Source organism: Caloenas nicobarica, chromosome 5 (genome assembly GCF_036013445.1).
Source record: "Caloenas nicobarica isolate bCalNic1 chromosome 5, bCalNic1.hap1, whole genome shotgun sequence".
NCBI lineage: Eukaryota > Metazoa > Chordata > Aves > Columbiformes > Columbidae > Caloenas > Caloenas nicobarica.
This window is the reverse complement of record NC_088249.1, coordinates 36,459,614-36,478,792: the sequence shown is the minus strand read 5'-3', so window position 1 is coordinate 36,478,792 and position 19,179 is coordinate 36,459,614. Positions and strand designations below refer to the sequence as shown.

Sequence of the window (19,179 nt, the reverse complement as noted above, 5' to 3'; positions counted from 1 at the left end):
CATCTCACCCACGGGATTTTGTCTAAACCAGGAACTCAGTTTCAGGATAAAATTCAGTTGCATAGTTAAGGAAGCACAAATGACAGTGACACTTTTCCTTCTGCTAGGCAGGAGCCAATGAACCATCCCTGGACAGCTCCTTACTGTTTTCCTCACTCAAGCCACTCACTACGAGGGCCTTCACCTTGCAGCATTGCAAGATGTCACGCTTGCAAACAGAGACCTGTGCACTCTCAATGCTGCATCCCAACGACACCCCAAAAAGAGAAGCATCATCCTTGGGGGGCAAAGCATACTGCCACGGTGCATCAGCAGGGTATATTCACCTCGCTTTTTCTTAATCCACCTCCCCTCCCTGCAAAAGAGCCATGACTACTTGCACATGCACTGAAGCTCAAGGGAAAGAGATGTCAGTCAAATGCCCGGTGGGAAAGACATTCAAAGAGAAAGTCAATGGAGCCTGAGCAATCAGTGTAAATCAAGACTTTAACCTTTCCGAGCCTCCCTCAGACTCTTGATCTGTAAAAGAAGATACTCAAGCACTTACCACATTTCTGAAGAGTCAAGTGCACCAGACATGTCAATGCAAAAAATGTTTATTACCAGAAGTACCAATTGAAGTGTCTCGATCTTATTGTCTCTGGACTGTTTCTCCTGTCAAAACCATCAGGCAGAACAGACGCCACTACAAATCTGTTTAACACAGAAATACCGATGCACTTTCAGCCTGTACATCTTTAATAGACAGATCTTTGGCTTTGTGCAATATCTAAGTCCTAACTAACCCAATGTTAGAAACTAAATCATAACTGTAGCAGCCAGGACCCCAGTTTCTGGTCAATAAAACAGCACTTTCGGTTTATTGACCAGCAGAGAGAAATCTGGCTGCCTAGCAGGTGAATCAGATAGGAGCAGCCCCTTCCCCATGCAGCAAAGGAAACGTTGAAGGAAAATCATCCTCTATCCGCTGCTGTCTGCGGTAACACCATCAGGTCATGACATACAGCCAGGTCCCTTCATAAACTAGGAAAAATTCCACTGAGAGCATTTTTCTTGCCTGAATGAGAGGCAGGCTCTTGAATTAGCTCTGGAGGAGCAGGTGGGCCTCTCTAACAGCAGTCCTCTCCTCCCAAATCACACCTCTTCAAAGGGATGTGTCTGAGCTCCTACAGCAAGGAGTAGCCAGTTCCAGCCCAGTGACATTGATTCCTACTCTATAATCCCAGCATCCTCAGATAATCTTTCCTTCTGGTTTTGGACCTTTAGCATTTTAACCTGATCAATACAGAATAAAACCACAGCGCTGTGCATCCTGCATATGTCAACCTATTTAACGGGATGGAAAGAAGAGCTTTCAGATGGTTTCTGTACCTCCTCAAGCAAGGGGTGTCAAGAGATAGTGTGGGCCATTACTACAGGAGGCAGTCAGCGTCTGTGGGGAAGCTGCGTGGATGGTACAGTTATTTTATAATAACAACTCCACTTTCTGTGACTGACACAAACAACACTATATGTGTAAAGAGGAAATACAAAAAACCCTGTTTTTTCCTAATAAACTCAAATAGCTGCAATGACAAAGTGAGAAATACAATATTAAGATTCAACATTTCAGCAAACATTCAAATGTTTAAAATATATTTGAATACTTCCACAGCCACTCTATACTAGGGGCATATACTAAAGACTAAAGTTCTTGCACCCCAGGCTTCTTCACACATCTTTCTCATCCACAGGGAGCACGAAGGAAGCTCCTCCAAGTTCATGTAAGCTAGTTTGGCAAATCAAGGAGCATATTGCTGTTCGCCTTCACACTCTCAGAAATGCACCAAATCGATTTTTAAAAGGATATCTCTTAGCTTTTAATTAAATTAATAGGTTTTCGAGAAATGCACAGCAACAAGTTCTTTTAGGTCAACACATACTAAAGCACAGTATAAACACCGTTCTCCTTGTCAGATTCAGTATCTGTCCAGAGGACAGATAACTCAGCTGCCCTCTAAATAACATTGAAGACATTCCAACACAGTTGCTTTTCACACGTGCTTTGGAAATGCTGGACGTACTGAACTGTCAGGAGAATTGCAAATAGTTCTCCTGCAAGTACAGCCTACAGGGAGCCTGAGCAGCCCTACCACACAGGTGGGTATTTTCCACTTATCCATCTCAGGGGCAGAGGAGTTTCCCTTTATATCATCAGGGTTTTCAGTCTATTTTGGCCATTTTTTTCCCCTCAAGTAACTCCAAGTAGCCCATTTTTGCTTGCAGTACAGAGCCACTCTTAAGAACCAATTCTGTCCCAATCCTATAGTGCCATATGGAGATGTTCAAGATCAACAGCAAGTACCTATCAAATAGGACAGACTTCCCTAGGGAACTTCAAGTTGCTCGTGGCTGTCAGGAGCCTTCTTGAGGTGGCATATTGCTGCTGCCCCAGAAACATTGCTCCTCACCTCTCTGATCAGGAGAGATGGTCTTGGCAGCGTGCCTCTCAGAGTGGGTTATCCAGCTCAGGTGAAGACTGTACCCCAGGGCCCTCACACCTTAGTTTCCCCCGTCCATATTACAGAATTACTAGCAACAAACATTACTCAATATCACTTGACAAAACAGTGGAGGTAAAGGTCTAGTCATTCATTTGTAACTTTTCATCATCCAACTGATGTTGTCCAGACTGCTAGAGTCTGAACTAGGCACTTACCCCTTATCAACATCTGCAGCCACGAATGTCCTACATTCAGACTCCTATTTTTGGGGAAAATGAGTAAAACTAGCTGAATTCATCCTTGTAAAATTCTGCTCCTACAAAAGTAGATGCTGCTGCTTGCATTTGCATTTGACTATTTATAACTTGTGGCAAAAAGGCCATATGCCCAGTCAGATGCTATTCCCCGCTACAACTTGTGTCACGTGCCACTGGACAGGAATATAAGCATGCTGGCACTCACGTTGCTGTTATCTGTCTGCTTTAAGAACCTGGTAGCAAGACAAAAAACAAATACATACTACAAATGCCAGGAGCGTATTCCCAGATGCAAACAGGTTTTTTTCTGTAGAGAGAATGATTAAAGTACCTGCAGTGTATTTTCCCCCCCCCAAGAAGAGCAAATCACACAGGCTACTGGTCTGAGCACAGAACTAGAATCCAGACGCTGGTTACAGATGTCACTCGGCATTAAAACCAACATAACGTGGTGAACCTCACTTTACCCCAATAAATTTGAGAATTTAGCTCTCCAGAGTGAAGAGAGGGGGAAAAAAAAAAAAAAAAAAAAAGTGAAGAAACAGTAGCAGCCCCAGGGAACCCCACTGCCACCCCAGCCCACTAAGGAGTGTTTAAACACCATTCGTTGCAAGGACTGAGGTGGGAGAGGCTGAAGTCCAGTTCTGGCACTCAGCAAACACCTTGAGATTTATTCCTGTGCAGCCTAGAGGGGCAGCTAATCGTGATGAGAAGCCATGCTGTTAAGCGGTAACAGGTTTAATGATTAACATTTGCACATACAGGAATCAATTAGAAGCTTTGCCTAACCTCTTTCTCCACTCCCGCTCCCAGGGGCTCATTATCAAAACGCTTCCTCTTCCCCGAAGTGAACAGACAGAAGGAAATGCACACCAAAACCTAAGCTGGCACTTGGGGTAACTGAGAGGGTGCAAAGTTCCTGACCCCACCTAGCCACAGTCACGAGCAGAATTTATTCCCTCCAGGCTATCACAGCCCCCTCAGGTTACACAAAGTGCCAAAGCAGCTTTTAGGTGGCCAACCCATCCCTGACCACATAGAAATTAAGAGGGGTGGGGAGGTGGTCCAAATAAATTACCAAGGCAAAGCATGAAACCCTGACAAGAATGAGGTATGGCCCATTCGACAGCACAAACTGAGCTTTAATCGTGTCTGGGTAGTAGCTTGAATCCAGTACCAAGTTCTTTGAATTCATGATGGTACACAGTTAATATCCAAACTGTCTTGGCTTCACTGGTATTTTAATCAGAGCTAATAACCAGAAGTTAGCAGATCTGAATAACGGACATTTTTCTTTCTTTTCTCTACTTTCTTTTATCTTTTCTTTCCTTCCTTTCAGCAGAGACCAAGGCTTAATCTCAGCTCTACATCAGGGAAATCCTGGGAAGAACACCTTCCCTCCCCACCCCATTACCTTATTCATCTGTGGAGGTTATAAACTCCCTGGGACAGAGGCTGTCTCTTCTCTTCACATTTCACTTTGCACAGAGGAATGCTTGGTCTGGATACCCAAGCACCCCGTGAGGAGGGATTTGCAGACTGCCAGGAGGGATCCAGCAGCACAGGCTGTATGTGATATCTGGACTAGGAGAAAGACTTGTGGGAGATCTCAGGCAACGTAACTTTGATGTGCAGATCGCTCAGGAAAGGATGGCAAGGCGACTGGTAACTCCAGGCAGGTTTGCGGCAGCCCCTAATGGTTTAGTATTCAACAAGCCTCCCTGCCTCACTCTCCCCTCCCGGAAGAGTCCCAAAGCAAGTCCCCCACATACAGAAAAAGTCTGCTATGGAGATATATACACCCAGCTGTGAACTGGGCTGTGCACTCCCCTGGCATACAGAGTTACAGCCAGGGCAGGGCAAAGGCTGGCGGCTGCCACAGCCAGCTGTTTTCACAGAGAACAGCTTCTCTCCACATCTCTCCTTTTGCACCTGAGCCCTCAGTACACTGTCAACACTCACGCAGCTCTTGCCAAACAGACCCAGGTAATGGCTGGAGTCACCCTGATCGCCACCCAGTGCAGATCTGACCCCTGTGTTGCAGCATCTAGCTCTCAAAGGGCCTCCCAAGTGACAGGCAATGACCAAAATGCATCTGTCCCTGTCAGATATGGGACAATGATACAGCAATTTAGCTTGGGAAGAAAAATATTGAAGTGATAACTTAAAGAAAATTCGGATCTCAATAGAGATATTTTCCATTCAAATTGAACTCACCTACTCAAGACTGGAAAGATATGAATTGCCTTTAATGATTCAAAATATTTTCTGGCAACATGCTTCATGGCCGTCCTTGCCACAGAGAATGGTGAGGACCATAGTTAAAGCTTCGCACAGGGCCAGCAAGTTAAATACAGCAGTGGGAGGTGTATTGCTAGGGGAATTATAAAAGCATTAACAGAAAGCTAGACAAGAAGATTGATGGTGTAATGTGGATCCTCAAAATTTACTTAGTCTTAATGAATCTGCCACAAGACTCAGTTTAGCAAATTCCTGGACATTCAATAAATGCCACATGAGGTGTTATTTCCTAATTTCTCAAATTCACTGCTATGTAAGCTAGGGAGTTCAAATGGTCATCACCCTGCGTTTCTGCTTTCTAACACTTCTAAGGAATCTTCCATGGTGAATAGCACTACCCACCTACATCTTCCCCCTTCCCCCCCGCCCCTGAAAAAAGTCAAGATATTTAATTTAAAATTCAGATGTTACAGATTTGGATTCTGCTGAAGCCCAGCTGAAGGAACTGAGTGCATCTGTGTACTGGCTTTTCTGAACATGCAACCCACAGGCAGCAGCAAGTTCCTTTTTTGCACTTGTGAGCTGGGGAACTAGAGTAACACCTTACAGGGCTCCTAAGGTACAGGAGGCACAGAAGAATAAGAAGGAGATCCCTCCATACGCCCAGTTCTCATCAGCACTCTCCCCTCCGGCACCAGCTGGTCCTGCCCAGCTGACTGCCAGCAGTCCCTGCCCCTGCACACTAGGCGATCTGGGAACACTGACTAACACCAGCGTGTCGTGGAGCTACCACAGCTCAGGAGGTCACAGAGCATCCCGTGCAGACCTGGCAAGAAGGCAGGAGCGAAAGGTTAGGGAGAATTTTCTCACCCCTTCTTCAGCGCTTACCGAGATACTAATACCTGTTTATCCATTCCCCAGCCTTCTTCTTAATGCCTCTTAGGAGATATTGGGGAAAGACAGAAGAAAGATACAGAGCATTCCAATCCCCTTTAAGCTCAGTGCGACAATTATAATCCTCTAGCTAAAAAAGAAAGAGAAGGAAAAACGAGATGGGCTGTGACAAGTTGGGAGGACTAAATCCCTGTTAACTAGGGCACCAACATTTAAAGGGCTGAGCTTTGCACACATCGTACACCTTCAACATGGTCTCTGCAGCACATTGTCCCTGCCAATTCCTCAGTGAATAAAGCAACTGAGAGCTGGTGAGACCCACTGCCCTGAGGACATCAGCAGCAGGCAAGAGGACTCTACTGCCATGGCATTGCCTTGCCGAAACTAGTGTTGTCCAAAACCACATGGGTGGCAGGAACACCCAGGTAGCCGCCTTGGTTCTCAGGTGCAAGAGGCAGCAAAGTCCAGAGTTGTACTAATCATGCAGGGCAGAGCTGCAGCCCAACAGCTGAATGGCAGCAGAGGGGAGAATATACCAAATAACCCATTTTTTATATTAGCCTGCCAAGCACAATAATTAATATCTCCCCACTATGTTTCCTTTCAACTCAAGCACATCTTTCTCGAAGGTGAGGCTTTGGACTCAATAAAACTAATGAATAAATCATTTACAATTGATAATTATTTGTAATAATGCTGTAAGCTAAGTGATACAAGCAGATCAGCAGATTTTTCCTACTATCCCATGTGACTCAATCTGTATCCTGCACTGTAAGGAGGGCGTTGTTTACTTTCACTGCAAACCACCTCCTCCTGGCTCACCTAACATGTAGCATGAGATTTGCGTCAGTTCAAGAATCTGACCTGAGCCAGCAGTCCATCCACTGACTTAAAACCCTTTCATGCTCAGCCAAAGGGAGCTTTCGATAGGTGCTTGGGCAGCCTCTCCAGGGCTAGACCTCACCTGACCACATCTCATCATCACCTGACCTGATGGACCCTCTGTGCTGACCACAGCTAAACCCACAGGAACACCAATCTCCCAGCCCTTCCCAAAATTTATTTGGGGGTTCCCAACCAGCGTAGTCCAGTTTTCCCAGCACAGATTGGAAATGCCCCACCGGGCTGCTCAGTTAGTGGGCACAGCACAGCAATGGGGCATCCCAGGGCACAGCACAACCAGATCCAGACCACTCAAACACAGCAAGGATGCCAAGAGACGCAAGGTTGTTCAGATTTGCTCCAAATGTGTTTTGAAAGGGTTACCTTGTGGCAGAGCATGAATCCTCCTGCTGCCAGCCCAAGCTCGGTATAAACACCACATTGCACTCCCAGTGAGGGGAGAAACACAACCGCTCACCAGCTGCATCTGGTACTGCTAGGGAAGCCAGCTCTGCTGTTCCCAAACACAAACCCAAGAGCCTGAGCATCACAGAAGCAAGTGTAACACCAGCAGGGATGCGGCAACTCAGCATCCCTGTGCTGAGAACAGGGTTATGCCTTACCTGTTTGTCACTGCCCCTATCAACCCACCCAGAGGTCACTTTGAGAGGCTGTGCCCTATCTTTAGGCATAAAACAGGTACTTCAGCCAAACTGAGACACCTCAGAAGGCTAAGAAACACATACAGCCTACTCCATGAGCAGCCTGGTGTAGCTGGTAATTCCTACCACACAGTTAGATCCAAAACATTTCGCAAAAAGGTAAAAAAGGAGGGGGAAAAAAAAGGCACCAAAACTGAAAGCAACACCACATATATAGTACAGCACTTGGGAAATACAGCATGATCACGTCACTGAGTGCCAGGAGGCTGCAGTGAGCACTTGCAACATTCACATTTCCTAACTTCAATACTTTACTATTAATTTTTACAATTAAGAAATTACTTCGGAAAACTACATAAGGAGCACAGATTTTTTTTTTAACTTCATTGTGTGGTTTTGATGACTCCCATCTGCACTGCTGTTGTGTCCCTGTTTCCACTCAGAGACTAACTCACAAGTTACCAAGGGAGCTGCACTGCTTTTTGCAGCTCTTACATGCTCTTCCTCATTTATTAGGCTTTTTACTGCATACTTGATACCAAAAGGCACAAAGCATGGCATTACTGAGCATGACACTGTCTGGTCTGAGATACTTCATTCAGGGCACTCAACATATGAGCAGATGGAAAGCGTTGCTATTTTCCAAATTTATGCTGCAGGAAGACTTTTCCAGAGAATCTCTGAAGACACCTTCATTGGGTAAGAGCACTTCACCAGCCAAGCCCTGACCGTTTCAGGATTCAGCTTATCCCAAATAAAAAGGCAAGAAAAATATTCCTATTCTTCTCCTCCCAGGCCCACAAATCGGCTGGTGCAGGTTTCAGCACAGTTGCTTCCTCTCTCCCTGCTACTTTAAAAAAAAGCTTCCTCACAAGGACCACATTTCAGTTCAAAAGATGAAAAATTCAGTAAGTGGGAGAATGAAAACAAGAGGTTAAAGAAGATAATTTTCTGCAGCTTTAGTTGAAAGTCATCAGTGCCCATGCTATAACAGAGTCAGAAGTGAGAGCATCAACTCAGCCTGACCACAAAAGCCATGAAGCCTGAACTGCAAAGTCAACCCTGCGGCTACATCATGGCAAGACAACCAAACAACCATCACCAGACTGGCCAAAACTGCTTCCCCGCCCAGGGGCAGTCCCACATGGCAGCTCCATTCGTGTCCTGGGGTAGCGCAGAACTTAGACACCAACAGTGCTGCAGAACCTGCATTGCCACCGCAAAAGAAGCTGGTGCAGGTCTCTGCAGGGACAATGCCCCCGAAGTAGCCAAAATATAGCAGCTTGCAAGGGAGCATGCGGCTGCCTGTCAAAAACTAAGGCTCTGTCAACACTGAGAAATTACCCATATGCTCAAAGCACATCACAACATCTGCAAAAATGGTGCCCAAGAGACCATTTTTTTTTTACCTTTTGTTGTTGTTCGTTTAAGTGTACTCCAATATATCTCACTGTCTCCATATCCACAAGCACAATTGGGACCTGGAAATCTGATGAGGACAGTCCACCTCCTGTCCTTCATCACTTTTATTAGTTGCAAGAATATGTGCTTATAAAAATATAGTGAAAGACAACACAGGTAGGATGCAGCCTTTCCAAATCCTGTTGTTCAGTGCATGGAGCTCACCGTGCTGTGCTTTTAACATCTTCCTCTTGCAGCCCGTAGTCCACGACCTGCCGCATTTCTGCTAATCCCGTTTTTGGTTCAAATGTATACACAAAGGGTGAACTCAGCCAAATGTTTTGCTAAGGTTATCTCATCTCCAGCCCTTTACAAAAGTTGCAAGCTAAGCCGCTCAAAAGCCCTGTGGAGCAGATAAAATTTAGACTGGCAAAAGTGAAGCACAGCAGCCTGTTTAGGAGGATGAGTTTGTGTCTCAGTCAGTAAGCCAGCTGGATGCCCAGTCCACAGGTCTCGCTTTAGTTATGTCTTTACCTTAATGCGATGGTACAGGACATGTTGTGGATCATGGCCCCTGCACTAGGCACTCTGTTTATTTCATTGCCTTTGTCCTACACTGCATGTTTTTCTAACAGGAATAATTCAGTCATTTTTCAGCACTCCAGCATGGGCAGTGCCAGTTCAGTGCCACTGAAACAAAACCAGATCTTCCTCCTTTGCCTTTCAAGCAGCTCCTGACCTGCTCACCTTGGGATCAAGCGCCTGGGCTGAGTTTCACCACAGCAAAGACTGACTTGAGATGACTCTCAAAGGCTTCTGTTTCCAGCAAACACTGCTAAATTTTTAGCTTTTAAATCTTAGGGCAGTTTTTTACATGCAAAGACAAATCTAACTGGGGAAACAGATGCATACTGAAAGAACGCTTTAGCTCGCTAAAACTTGCACCTGCTTCACCCACTTAATTAATGAAAAGCCTCTGGTAAAAAATCATCTTCAGGAGGTCTGTGTTTCAGCCCCCACACACCACTACACACCATCCCAGGCTGCCCAGATCTGCCATGCTCCCTGAGCTCCAGCTACCCCGCTGCAGCTACCTCGTCACTTTGATTAACACTTAAGGCCAGCGCTGCCAACTGGCTTTCATTAATATTATTATTGTGAACCATTTCTTTCATTCTTTATTTTATTTTTTAATGTGCCATATGGGCCACCGGAACAAATTAAATATAAGATTGCTTTCTGCCATTTAGGCAAACAGCATTCATTCCCACATTTTTAAAACATAAACACCATAAATAAAATATTAAGCTGTCGAATTGTCACTAAATCATCCTCCTGCAGCAATACCCCTAGAGAAATAGTTATCAAGTCATCCTTTCCTGGGGAGCTGGCACAAGACTTATCTGGCATCTATAAGAATCTCACAGAGATCAAAAAAAATCTGTGTTGCAGAGGTCTGGCCACAGCAGGAATGGCCACAAAACCCCAAAAGGGCCATTCCCCCCTCATCGTAAAATCAACTGGAAGAGTAGAAGCCATATAGGTGCAGGGAAGAGCCAGGTGGGTGGTGGATTTTGGCAGGGGAATGAGCCAGGCTGAACGGCACAGGTAAACCCAGCACCTAGAGAGGACGCCTTCCCCCTGCAAAAGCATCGGCACTGTGACCCGCAGCTTCTTTTCCATCTGGGTTCCAGCCCCCCAGATATTTGCAGAGCCATAGGGAGCAGAGCTGCTCTGCAGGCTGGCGTGATGGAGGGCCCAAGTCCCCTTCGCTCTTCCTTTGGCTTTAAGGGGAGAAGATCTAAGAAAACAAGAGCGTTTCACAAGCTGTAGAACATGGAGACTTCACTGGCTTGCTCACCGTGCCTCCCTGGCGCCGGGTTCCTGCTGCTTGCATCTGAAGCGGTCTGGCTTGCAGGCAGCACAGCAGCCTCGGGGAGACCATACAGCCTCCTGCGCTGCACTCACGCGTGTGCAAACGGACACGCGGCCACCCAGCGTAAGAACAGAAACCCATACAGCCACATTCCTGATCTTTGCCCCAAAAGGCAGGAGACTCAAGGGTGAGCCACATGGTAAGAGTCAAACAGTAAGGAGGCTGCTGAAATGAGCTGTGGCATCTCCACAGCACAGCAGGACATGAAATCAAACCTGCACTTTACAAGCCTGACAATATGCCAACGCAAGGAATTAGTGCTCTTCTCCCTCTTTTGTTGTTGTTTTTTTTATTTAGGATCCACCTTGCTTCCCAAAGTTACATCCCTGAGGCTACAGGACCTGCCTCCAGGCAGGGGCACATGCAGGGGCCCCATGGGATACAAGTCCCTGAAAAATGTTATCACTTATTGATACATGACAGCTGCGGCTTATCCCAGTTGTGAGGGAAACAGCATCCCCCGAAAGCTGTGCACAGAGGGAATGTGATGAAGGGATGGGAATAAAATAATTCACAAATGAATGATGAACATCAGCCATCACCTGCTCCACGGGATTCAGGTACTCACAGCCAAAGGCAACAGAAAACAAATGCAGCAGAGCGCAGTTTGGCTAAGCTAGTTAAGTCTACCAGAGTCTGAACAGCATACATCAAGGTGGTCTTACAAGGTGGCAAATACAAGCACAGCTAGACTCGCCAGTCCGGCTACTCAGAGAAGCAGTAATCCCCAGCCACTGCCTATTTTCTGGCTACACAAGAAAGGAGCATCAAATTATTTATATCATTCCTTGTCAACTTGCTCAATGCCTACAGACACCTCCCATTCTCAGCAGCGTGTCCCAGAGGAGCGTCCCGCTCACTGTCTGGGAGCAGGCAAGTGACGCCCAGTTCAGCGATATTTGCAGAGCATTTAGAAGCCCTTTGCTGCAAGTGAAAAGGACGCCTTTATCGTATCTCCCCAGTGCTCATTGTACATGGCTGAGGACAGAGGCAGGGAGCAGCCGGGAGAGCTGAGCCCGGGCAGTGTGAGCCAGTATTACAACATTGCGTCTCTCAGCTGCCAAAATGTCTCTAGCAGGGTCACAGAGGAGCTGCACAGGTCACACAAGTTGGCAGGACAAAGATAAGAGACAACATACCTGCTTCAAAGAGCAATCAGGCACCAACCTAACATAACCCAGAGCATTTAAATAACGATACTCTTCTGTCTCCATCTTCCAGGCATGTTGCTGCTTTTCTACCACCTCAGAGAAGTCAGCAAGCTGGAGAAGCCCGTGGGCACCCACACGTCCAGCTTTTAACTGGGAAATGGGAGCAAATACTCCCACCCTCAGCTCAGAGTCAGCCAAGAGCAAAATTCCCATTACCCTTTTGACTATCAAACTTTGCCCACGTGACAGTGATGACCCTGTTCTCTTCAGTGGAACACGGGTACGCTGGGCAAGCTTCCCATGCTGCAATCTTTAGAGGCAGGAGGACAGTGTGCAGGGCTCTGCCCATCAGCACTGTGCTAAAGCAGACGAGCAGCAAATGGCAAGTGATTAACCACCCATACATAGTGTGGAAATGATGCCAAGGCACCTCCAAAAGACACATTGCACAGCTTCTGCCTCCAGGAAATTTCCAAGGAGCAGGAGATAACCTCCTGCCTGGGAAGGACAGAAAAGGACCCAAGGAAGTCCATCCTCCAAAAACACCAAACACAGAAACCAGCTGCCAGAGGGCCCAGGGTTCCTCCTAACTCATATGAAACTATGCCATGCTCCAGAGAAAAACTCCCTTCCTAGGACTGTGGTACTCACTCATGTTTCCACTCTCCATGGAGGGTGAAAAGGGAAGTGTACAGGGGCTTGACACACCACCGAATGAGCCCTGGCCTTTAGCAATTTCTGCATTTTTATTTCAAGCATCTGTAGCACCCATCTGGGGAGAAGCCATTCCACAGAGCTCACATATCAATATCTCTGGCTATAAAACAGAGATCTGGAGGATCACCATTAATGCACAAGGTATTTCTGGGACACTGATCTCTGACGGCTCCCCCCCAAATTTAAAATCCAAAGATTTCCCTTACTGACTCTAAGAGTCATATATTCACAATTTTAAGTTTGAAGTTGTGCTAATAACCGTAAGGTCAACAAATAACAAACCAGTTTCAAGCTGAGACTTGCAGTAGACTATATTTTTTGCCTGAAGTGAGTTTTATTCTTCACATTGGGAAAGAATAAAAGAAAGAAAACCACAGGCCCAGAAAACACTTCAATTTTTAAAACACATGCAATTCACCTTAATTTGCCCAGGACTTGAAACATCACAGCATAGGCAGAAGAACAGAACTCTTGGACTCGCTCACCCAAAAGACAGGATTTTTTTGGTCCCAGACAGAAAAGCAGCCAATTTTAGAAAACTGAAAAAATATTTTCCAGAGACCCATAAGTCACATGAGTCACCCTTATTTGCAGATGAGCCCAAAGCTGAACTCCAACACCATCACTCATGCAGAGCAGAGGAAACCAAAAGCTGGATCGAAATCGGCAGCTTGTGTCAGCAGCTCTGTAGAAGGCCATGGGACAGGAGAAGCAGGCAGCGTGTAGGCACGCCTCCTCTTACACAAGACTGCCATTAGATATTAAGTCAAGTAAGTTAACTGTGCAGGGAATGAACTCAGGGTTGAGGGCTCCGCACTGCGAAAGGACAGCCATTTCTCTAAATTCATCATTTTTCCAGTGGGGCAGTTGAAATGGCACATTTCCCACGCTGGCTGGGAGAGGACAGTGGGAAGCGTCCCAGCCCGCACACTGTGCACCCAGGGGCTGGGGTAGGGACGCGTGCCAAGGGCAGCTTGCATGGCTATAGCCCCTGCATGACCAGCCCCGCAGGCTCTCACAGACAGCTCAGACCATGAGACCAACTGCTCAGATCCCAGCTAGATGCCACCTCTGCAGGGGGGTGCTGTCCCCAGACCCCTGTTGACCTTCCTGCACCCCGCACCCACCTGCCCCAGCAGCACAGGCAGAGGCTGTGGCCAGGACAACTCGTTATTCAACTCTCATCACGGCAAAGCCCACAGCTCTCTGACAGCCAATGCCACTGTGTGGTTACAGCCACACGCATATTGCATTTACCAGCTTGTCCCTCATGGCAACCCACCCAACCCTTGTGAAAATGCTCTGCATGCACAAGGAAAAGCCCAAACACCACAAATACCTCTCATATCCCATCTCAATGCAAATGGATCATGGCAGGTCAGGACGTGATTTTTCTACCATGCCCCACTGTCAGGTGCACCGGGAGAGGGTCCTCCTTCGTCCCAGCTGCTGCCTGCTGAGGAGAGGCTGGCCCATCATGGAACCCCAATTCCAGAGGGACAGGAGAGGCAAAGGATTATTATTTTTCCCCGCTAAGGGATTTCAGGAGAAGATCTGGGATGCTTCACGTTGTTATGCGAGCAGGACCAGATTTGGAACGGCTGTTGCACATCGCTATAGCTTGTAACGACAGGCTTTGTGGTCAACCACGAGCGCATACCAGCTCCCCGCAAACGGCAGTAATCTAACAACGTGCGGCACTGCCACAGCATCCTCCTCCCAAGGATTTTAAGGTGCTTGGCAGGCGATACGGATTCATGTAACCCCACAAGCCCTCTGAGAGGGAGTAAAGTAAATGCAATTAAAAAAATGGAAGGGATAAGCAGGGGAATGGAGAAATAAAACTGCCCGAACAGCACGTTCAAGCAAGCAAAAGAAATCAGGGGCTCAGGGGCAGCCTCCCCTGCTGCTAAGGTGGAATCCGACAGGCAGCAGCGCTCCAAATCCTCCGTTTGTTTCAAGTCGGCCCTGGCCAGCCTGAGAGCGCTTCCCAGCACACCCCAAAGGGCTGCAGCAGTAACAGTACTTGCACAGAGCTCCTCACTCGGCAGACACTGCATTCATTTCCACTCCTGCTCCACAGAGGGTCTCAGAGCAGGGCAGCCTGAACTGCTGGCAGCCCCCGGCCCTAATGAGCAGCAAATAACATCCTCGCTCTGCCCGAGAGCTTCAGTTTTGACTTTTGGCAGCTGCAAGTGCTGGCCAAGGGTCTCAGCTGCCTGAGGGTTGGTGCTGCTTTGACAGCGTTTTCCAAACATTCACAAGGTTTCCCAAACACACACACACACACCCCCATCACCCCAGTTTACAGGTGGAGAAAAGAGAGAGACAGGCCAAAAATCCCAGCATCAGTCAAGAAGGGAAGAGGAGAGCCCCAGTGCCTGGCCTCTGCTCTGACTCCGACCAGGCTGCTGCTTTTGTTTGCTTCCATGTGTGCGTAACTGGCTGATAAATGGATTTGCAGCCAAAGAGTGACACACAGTGCAGTTCCCAAACTGCTTCAGCTGGATCACTCCTGGCAATGGTATTGCTGGGCCACTTTTGCTCCAGTGGCTGGTTTATTTTTTATGAAGCTATTGCCTAAAGTTGGGAGAGATTTACTGGTGCTATTATGCAAGCTGAAGGAGGAAAAACCTCCTCCCTGGACAGAGCAGACATCCTCAAGTCAGGAGCTCAATTTTATCACCCTAACAAGCCCACAGATACCCAGGGAGAGCAGAGTGTGGGGCTTTGAAAGTAATTTTGAAGTAGTACATCAGGGCACCACTACCACCCCTTCGGTTAGCAAGAAGCCCCAAGGGCTCCCCCATCTCCCACTCTGCCCAAACCCTAGCCTAAGCCCGACTTGCAGACTGCCGTCTCTGGCTTAAAACACACAAAACTCAGGAGCTGTGCCTACGTTCCCCGTTTGGCAGCGAAGCAGAGGGAGCCGAGGCAGAGGCTGGTACCAGCTGCACAGTCCACCCCTGAAAGTGCTGCTTGTGTACCCTGGCCCAACATCCAGCACCTGGCTGGCCAGAGGGCTTGTGAGAGGTCACAGCTCTTATCTGGTCCTGATGGGAAAAAACTGTGATCGTATGTGTGTGTGTATATGTACCTCTTGAACGTGAACGAAAAACCTTCCAGCTGTTTCACCCACCCTTTTCCTCAGGCAAGGACAGCCGCTCGCAGCCGGAGGAGCAGATCCCAGGCAAGCCGGCGGAGACAACTCGCCAGTACTTTACCTACGGCATTACTCTGTTCCGCTGAGGTTTGCCCACCCCGCTCCCCGATTGTAACGGCTGCCATGGTGACAAGCACGAATGCTAAAATAAATACAAAGCAAACCCGAAGGCAAAGCGAAGCCTCCTCGTCCCTTTCGCCCCGCTCCCCTCCCCACCCCCAGGCGGCGGCTCCCCGAGCATCCCTCCGCGCCGCGGCAGGGCGGGATGCTGGGCGACCGCGGCTCACTCACGATGAGGGGGATGGTTCTCTCTTCGCGGCGGAGCTCCAGCCTGCCGGCCGCCCTCTGCCCGCTCCGGGCGCTGCCGCTACCGCCGCCGCTGCCGGCGGACCTGCCGGCGGCCGCCGAGCGGGGCTTGTTGTCCTGCCATAAGTAGTAGAAAGTGCCCAGGATCCAGGCGACGGTCAGGATGGCGATGGCATTGGCCCTGATCCTCCTCATGCCGAGCGCCCCGGGGGAGCCTGGGAGCGCTGCCTCGACGGGCAGAGGCGGCTGCGGGAGGAAGGAGAGGACGGGGAGGCGGCGGCGGCAGCAGCGCGGCGGCTCCTCCCGCACCGCTCCGGCCCCGGCGCCGCGCCGCCCAGCCTCGCCCCCCGCTCCGCCGCAGGGGGCGGAGGGCTCCGCGCCTCCTCCTCCTCCTCCACACGGCCTGGGCGGCGCGGGGAGCAGCCGGCCGGGGCTGGGTGCCGGGGCCGGCCGCCTGACTGCGTGGGTGCCGCTGGAGCGGGCGGCAGCCCCGGGAAGGAGGGTGCTCCGCTGTGGCGGGGAGGGGTGACATGGGCTCTGCCCCGTTCGGCAGCTCCAGGACCGGGGGTGCCCAGCTCCCCGCCCTTCTGCACCACTAGCCCCGCTCCCTGCCCTTGGTTGGCCCCGGTGCTACAGGGTACTCGTTGCCATAAGGCAGGTGGCCAGCGGCACACGGCATCCAGGCACCCACCCCATGGAGATGGGTGCGTCCCCAGAGGCATCTCACACAGAAGCTGTGGGAGCTCACAGAAGCGGGGGTCTTGGGCTGACAGTGGAGCTGCCCAAGCACCCACTCCCATTGCTGCCACACACATCCACCCAGCCATCACACACGGTCACGCAGTGGCTGGACGCCTGGGAGAGCACTGCAGCCATGAAGCCTTTCCAGCCCTGCGGGAGGGAGGAAACATGGCCACAGAGGGGCAACGAATAATACAATTCCATGTTACAGGGCATTGCCAAAGCTGTAGTGGTGAAAAGCTCACCAAATCCAGCCCTGTGGTCAGCTTAGGTGACAGATCATCCAGCTTGTGAAACCAAGCTACATTTAGGCACAGTGTAGCTGCTGTGCAAGTAGGGCTTCAAGGTTTGGGAGAGCAGGAGGAAGTACCAAGAAAACTCTACTAGTGAATACGCACGTTTAGAAAATAGTAGTGCCTCCAAGGCACCTGATGAAGGGATTAGAGGATTTAAATTACAGTATAGAAAATGGCAGCAAGGCTTCTAAATGACTTTTTGCTCACCTCCCTCCTGGCCAAGTCCCTCTAAATGTAATTACAACCTGCCCTGCTAAAGTGCCATTTCAGGTTTACCTGTGCGCTGCTTGTTTCCTGAAGCACAGCACAGTATGAAATTCATCCATCAGGTCTGTACTGTGCTAGCACTCGAGACAGAAAGCTATTGCTAGGACCACCACCTCCCAGGGCTGCAGCACGGCTCCACATCAACCTCCCTGCAAAGCACACTGCACTCCTGATGCAGGTAGGTGCCAGAAAGCATCTTGCACCCTACTAGGTACGTTTTCCAATAACCCATCAACCACCCTGTAGCTTCCTAGGCCAGCTGATCATAGCCAGCAGCAAGGGGAAGTCTGAGACACTCAAGGCAGAAACGAAGTACTCCAAGGGATCAGCAAAAACATAATTAGTCCACATCTGTCCCAGTGGCACGAGAAACCTGTGGAAGCTTGACTCCCACTGTTTTCGGTCTCCTTCTCTCTTACAGTCCTACAAAAAGAAGGGCAGCTGCTCTCCTGCGTGGGTCTGGATCCAGCAGCTGCCTGGATTGCAGAGGGACATGAGGAGAAGCAGAGGAGATGTATCCAGGATTCAGAAAAGGGAAAGACACAGGAGAAGGACATGTTCATGACCTTGTGACAGCAGAGCCAGCCCCATACACTGCCTCCTTTCACCACTGTGCAGATCATACCAGCCTTTGTTTGTTTCCTTCATAGTCTTTTCCCGCTATCTTGTGAGATTCATTACAGAAAAGCAAGTCACTCAAACACTGATGGAGAAATGTGTATGAACCATTAGAAAATCCTCTGCATCAACACTTGAATTAAACAGACCGCCTTCTCCTGCCTTTCCAAGCATGTTGCTTCCCCCTTCTACCGTGGCCATTCATTTCTTCCATCGCCCTCCCTGCTAGCCCTCCATTGCCTCCCCACACCACATTTCACCATTTCAAATCATCCTGATGGTGATCCCCACGAGCACCTCAGCCTCCGCCAAGCCTCTAGCAGTTGAAAAGTCCCCTGTAAGGCCAGCCCAGCTTTTCCCCTTTTCTGCTGAGCAGAAACCCAGCTCCTTGACTCTTCAGGTTCTCCTGACATCATTTGAGCGCCCTTCCCTTTCCAGAGCAGACACCACCTTTTGGACAAAGACACCTCACTCTTTATTCTCTATGCAGGACAAGGCCTGGAGTAGCCCTATATTTTCACAGCATTGCCACTTCACTTTTGCAAGTGCAGCCTAACATTTGCCCTCTGTTAACAAATCCCAGCACCTTGTTCATACTGCAGCACAGGCTCCCACTCTTAGGGTTGACCCCAAGCCTCCTCCTGCCTGGAGCAGCCATCGACCCCTGTGCTAAGCAGGTGCAAAGCACTGCCAGGTGAGCAAGGGACCAGAGTAACTTGGGCCCACTGTTTTTCAGAGCTGCAGTCACTGCCCATGGGGATACGTCAGCAGAGAGCTCTGACTGTGCCAGCACTTAACTTCCGTGCCTGTGCGCGGGGAGCCAGGCAGGGCAGGGTTCAGCACGCAGCTGCCTGCACCCAGCTGGCCCTCTGTCTCTGGGAAGCACTTTACACACAAGCCTGAAACCTGATTGTGTGCTGGTGGGTGCTCCCAGTCATTGATGAGCTCATGCTCCTGGAGTGGAAGCTCTTGAGCTCTCAGCAGCACTTTCTCATGCCAGCAAAGCACACTGCTGAGCCCTCCTCTGCTATTCTGCCCCATCACATCCTGTAACTCCCAAAGCGTTGCCAGCAGGTCAGAAAACAGCACAGAAAAATCGAAAACTCAAGAGTTTACTTGTACTACATGGGTAATATGACCTGCTGACAACTTACGAGTGACAGG

At 49.2% G+C, this 19,179-nt stretch overlaps 1 protein-coding gene across 2 annotated transcripts in view; it reads right to left on the bottom strand.

Annotated features, from left to right (window-relative positions):
• Positions 1-16,356, bottom strand: part of GALNT16 (polypeptide N-acetylgalactosaminyltransferase 16) — a 76,773-nt gene extending 60,417 nt beyond the window's left edge. For both annotated transcript variants that reach the window (XM_065636422.1, XM_065636423.1), the window contains exon 1: positions 16,079-16,356. In XM_065636422.1, coding sequence (XP_065492494.1) covers positions 16,079-16,288 — 210 coding nt within the window. In that variant the 5' untranslated portion in view covers positions 16,289-16,356. The remainder of the gene's footprint in view (positions 1-16,078) is intronic.
• Between the last annotated feature and the right edge of the window lie 2,823 nt (positions 16,357-19,179).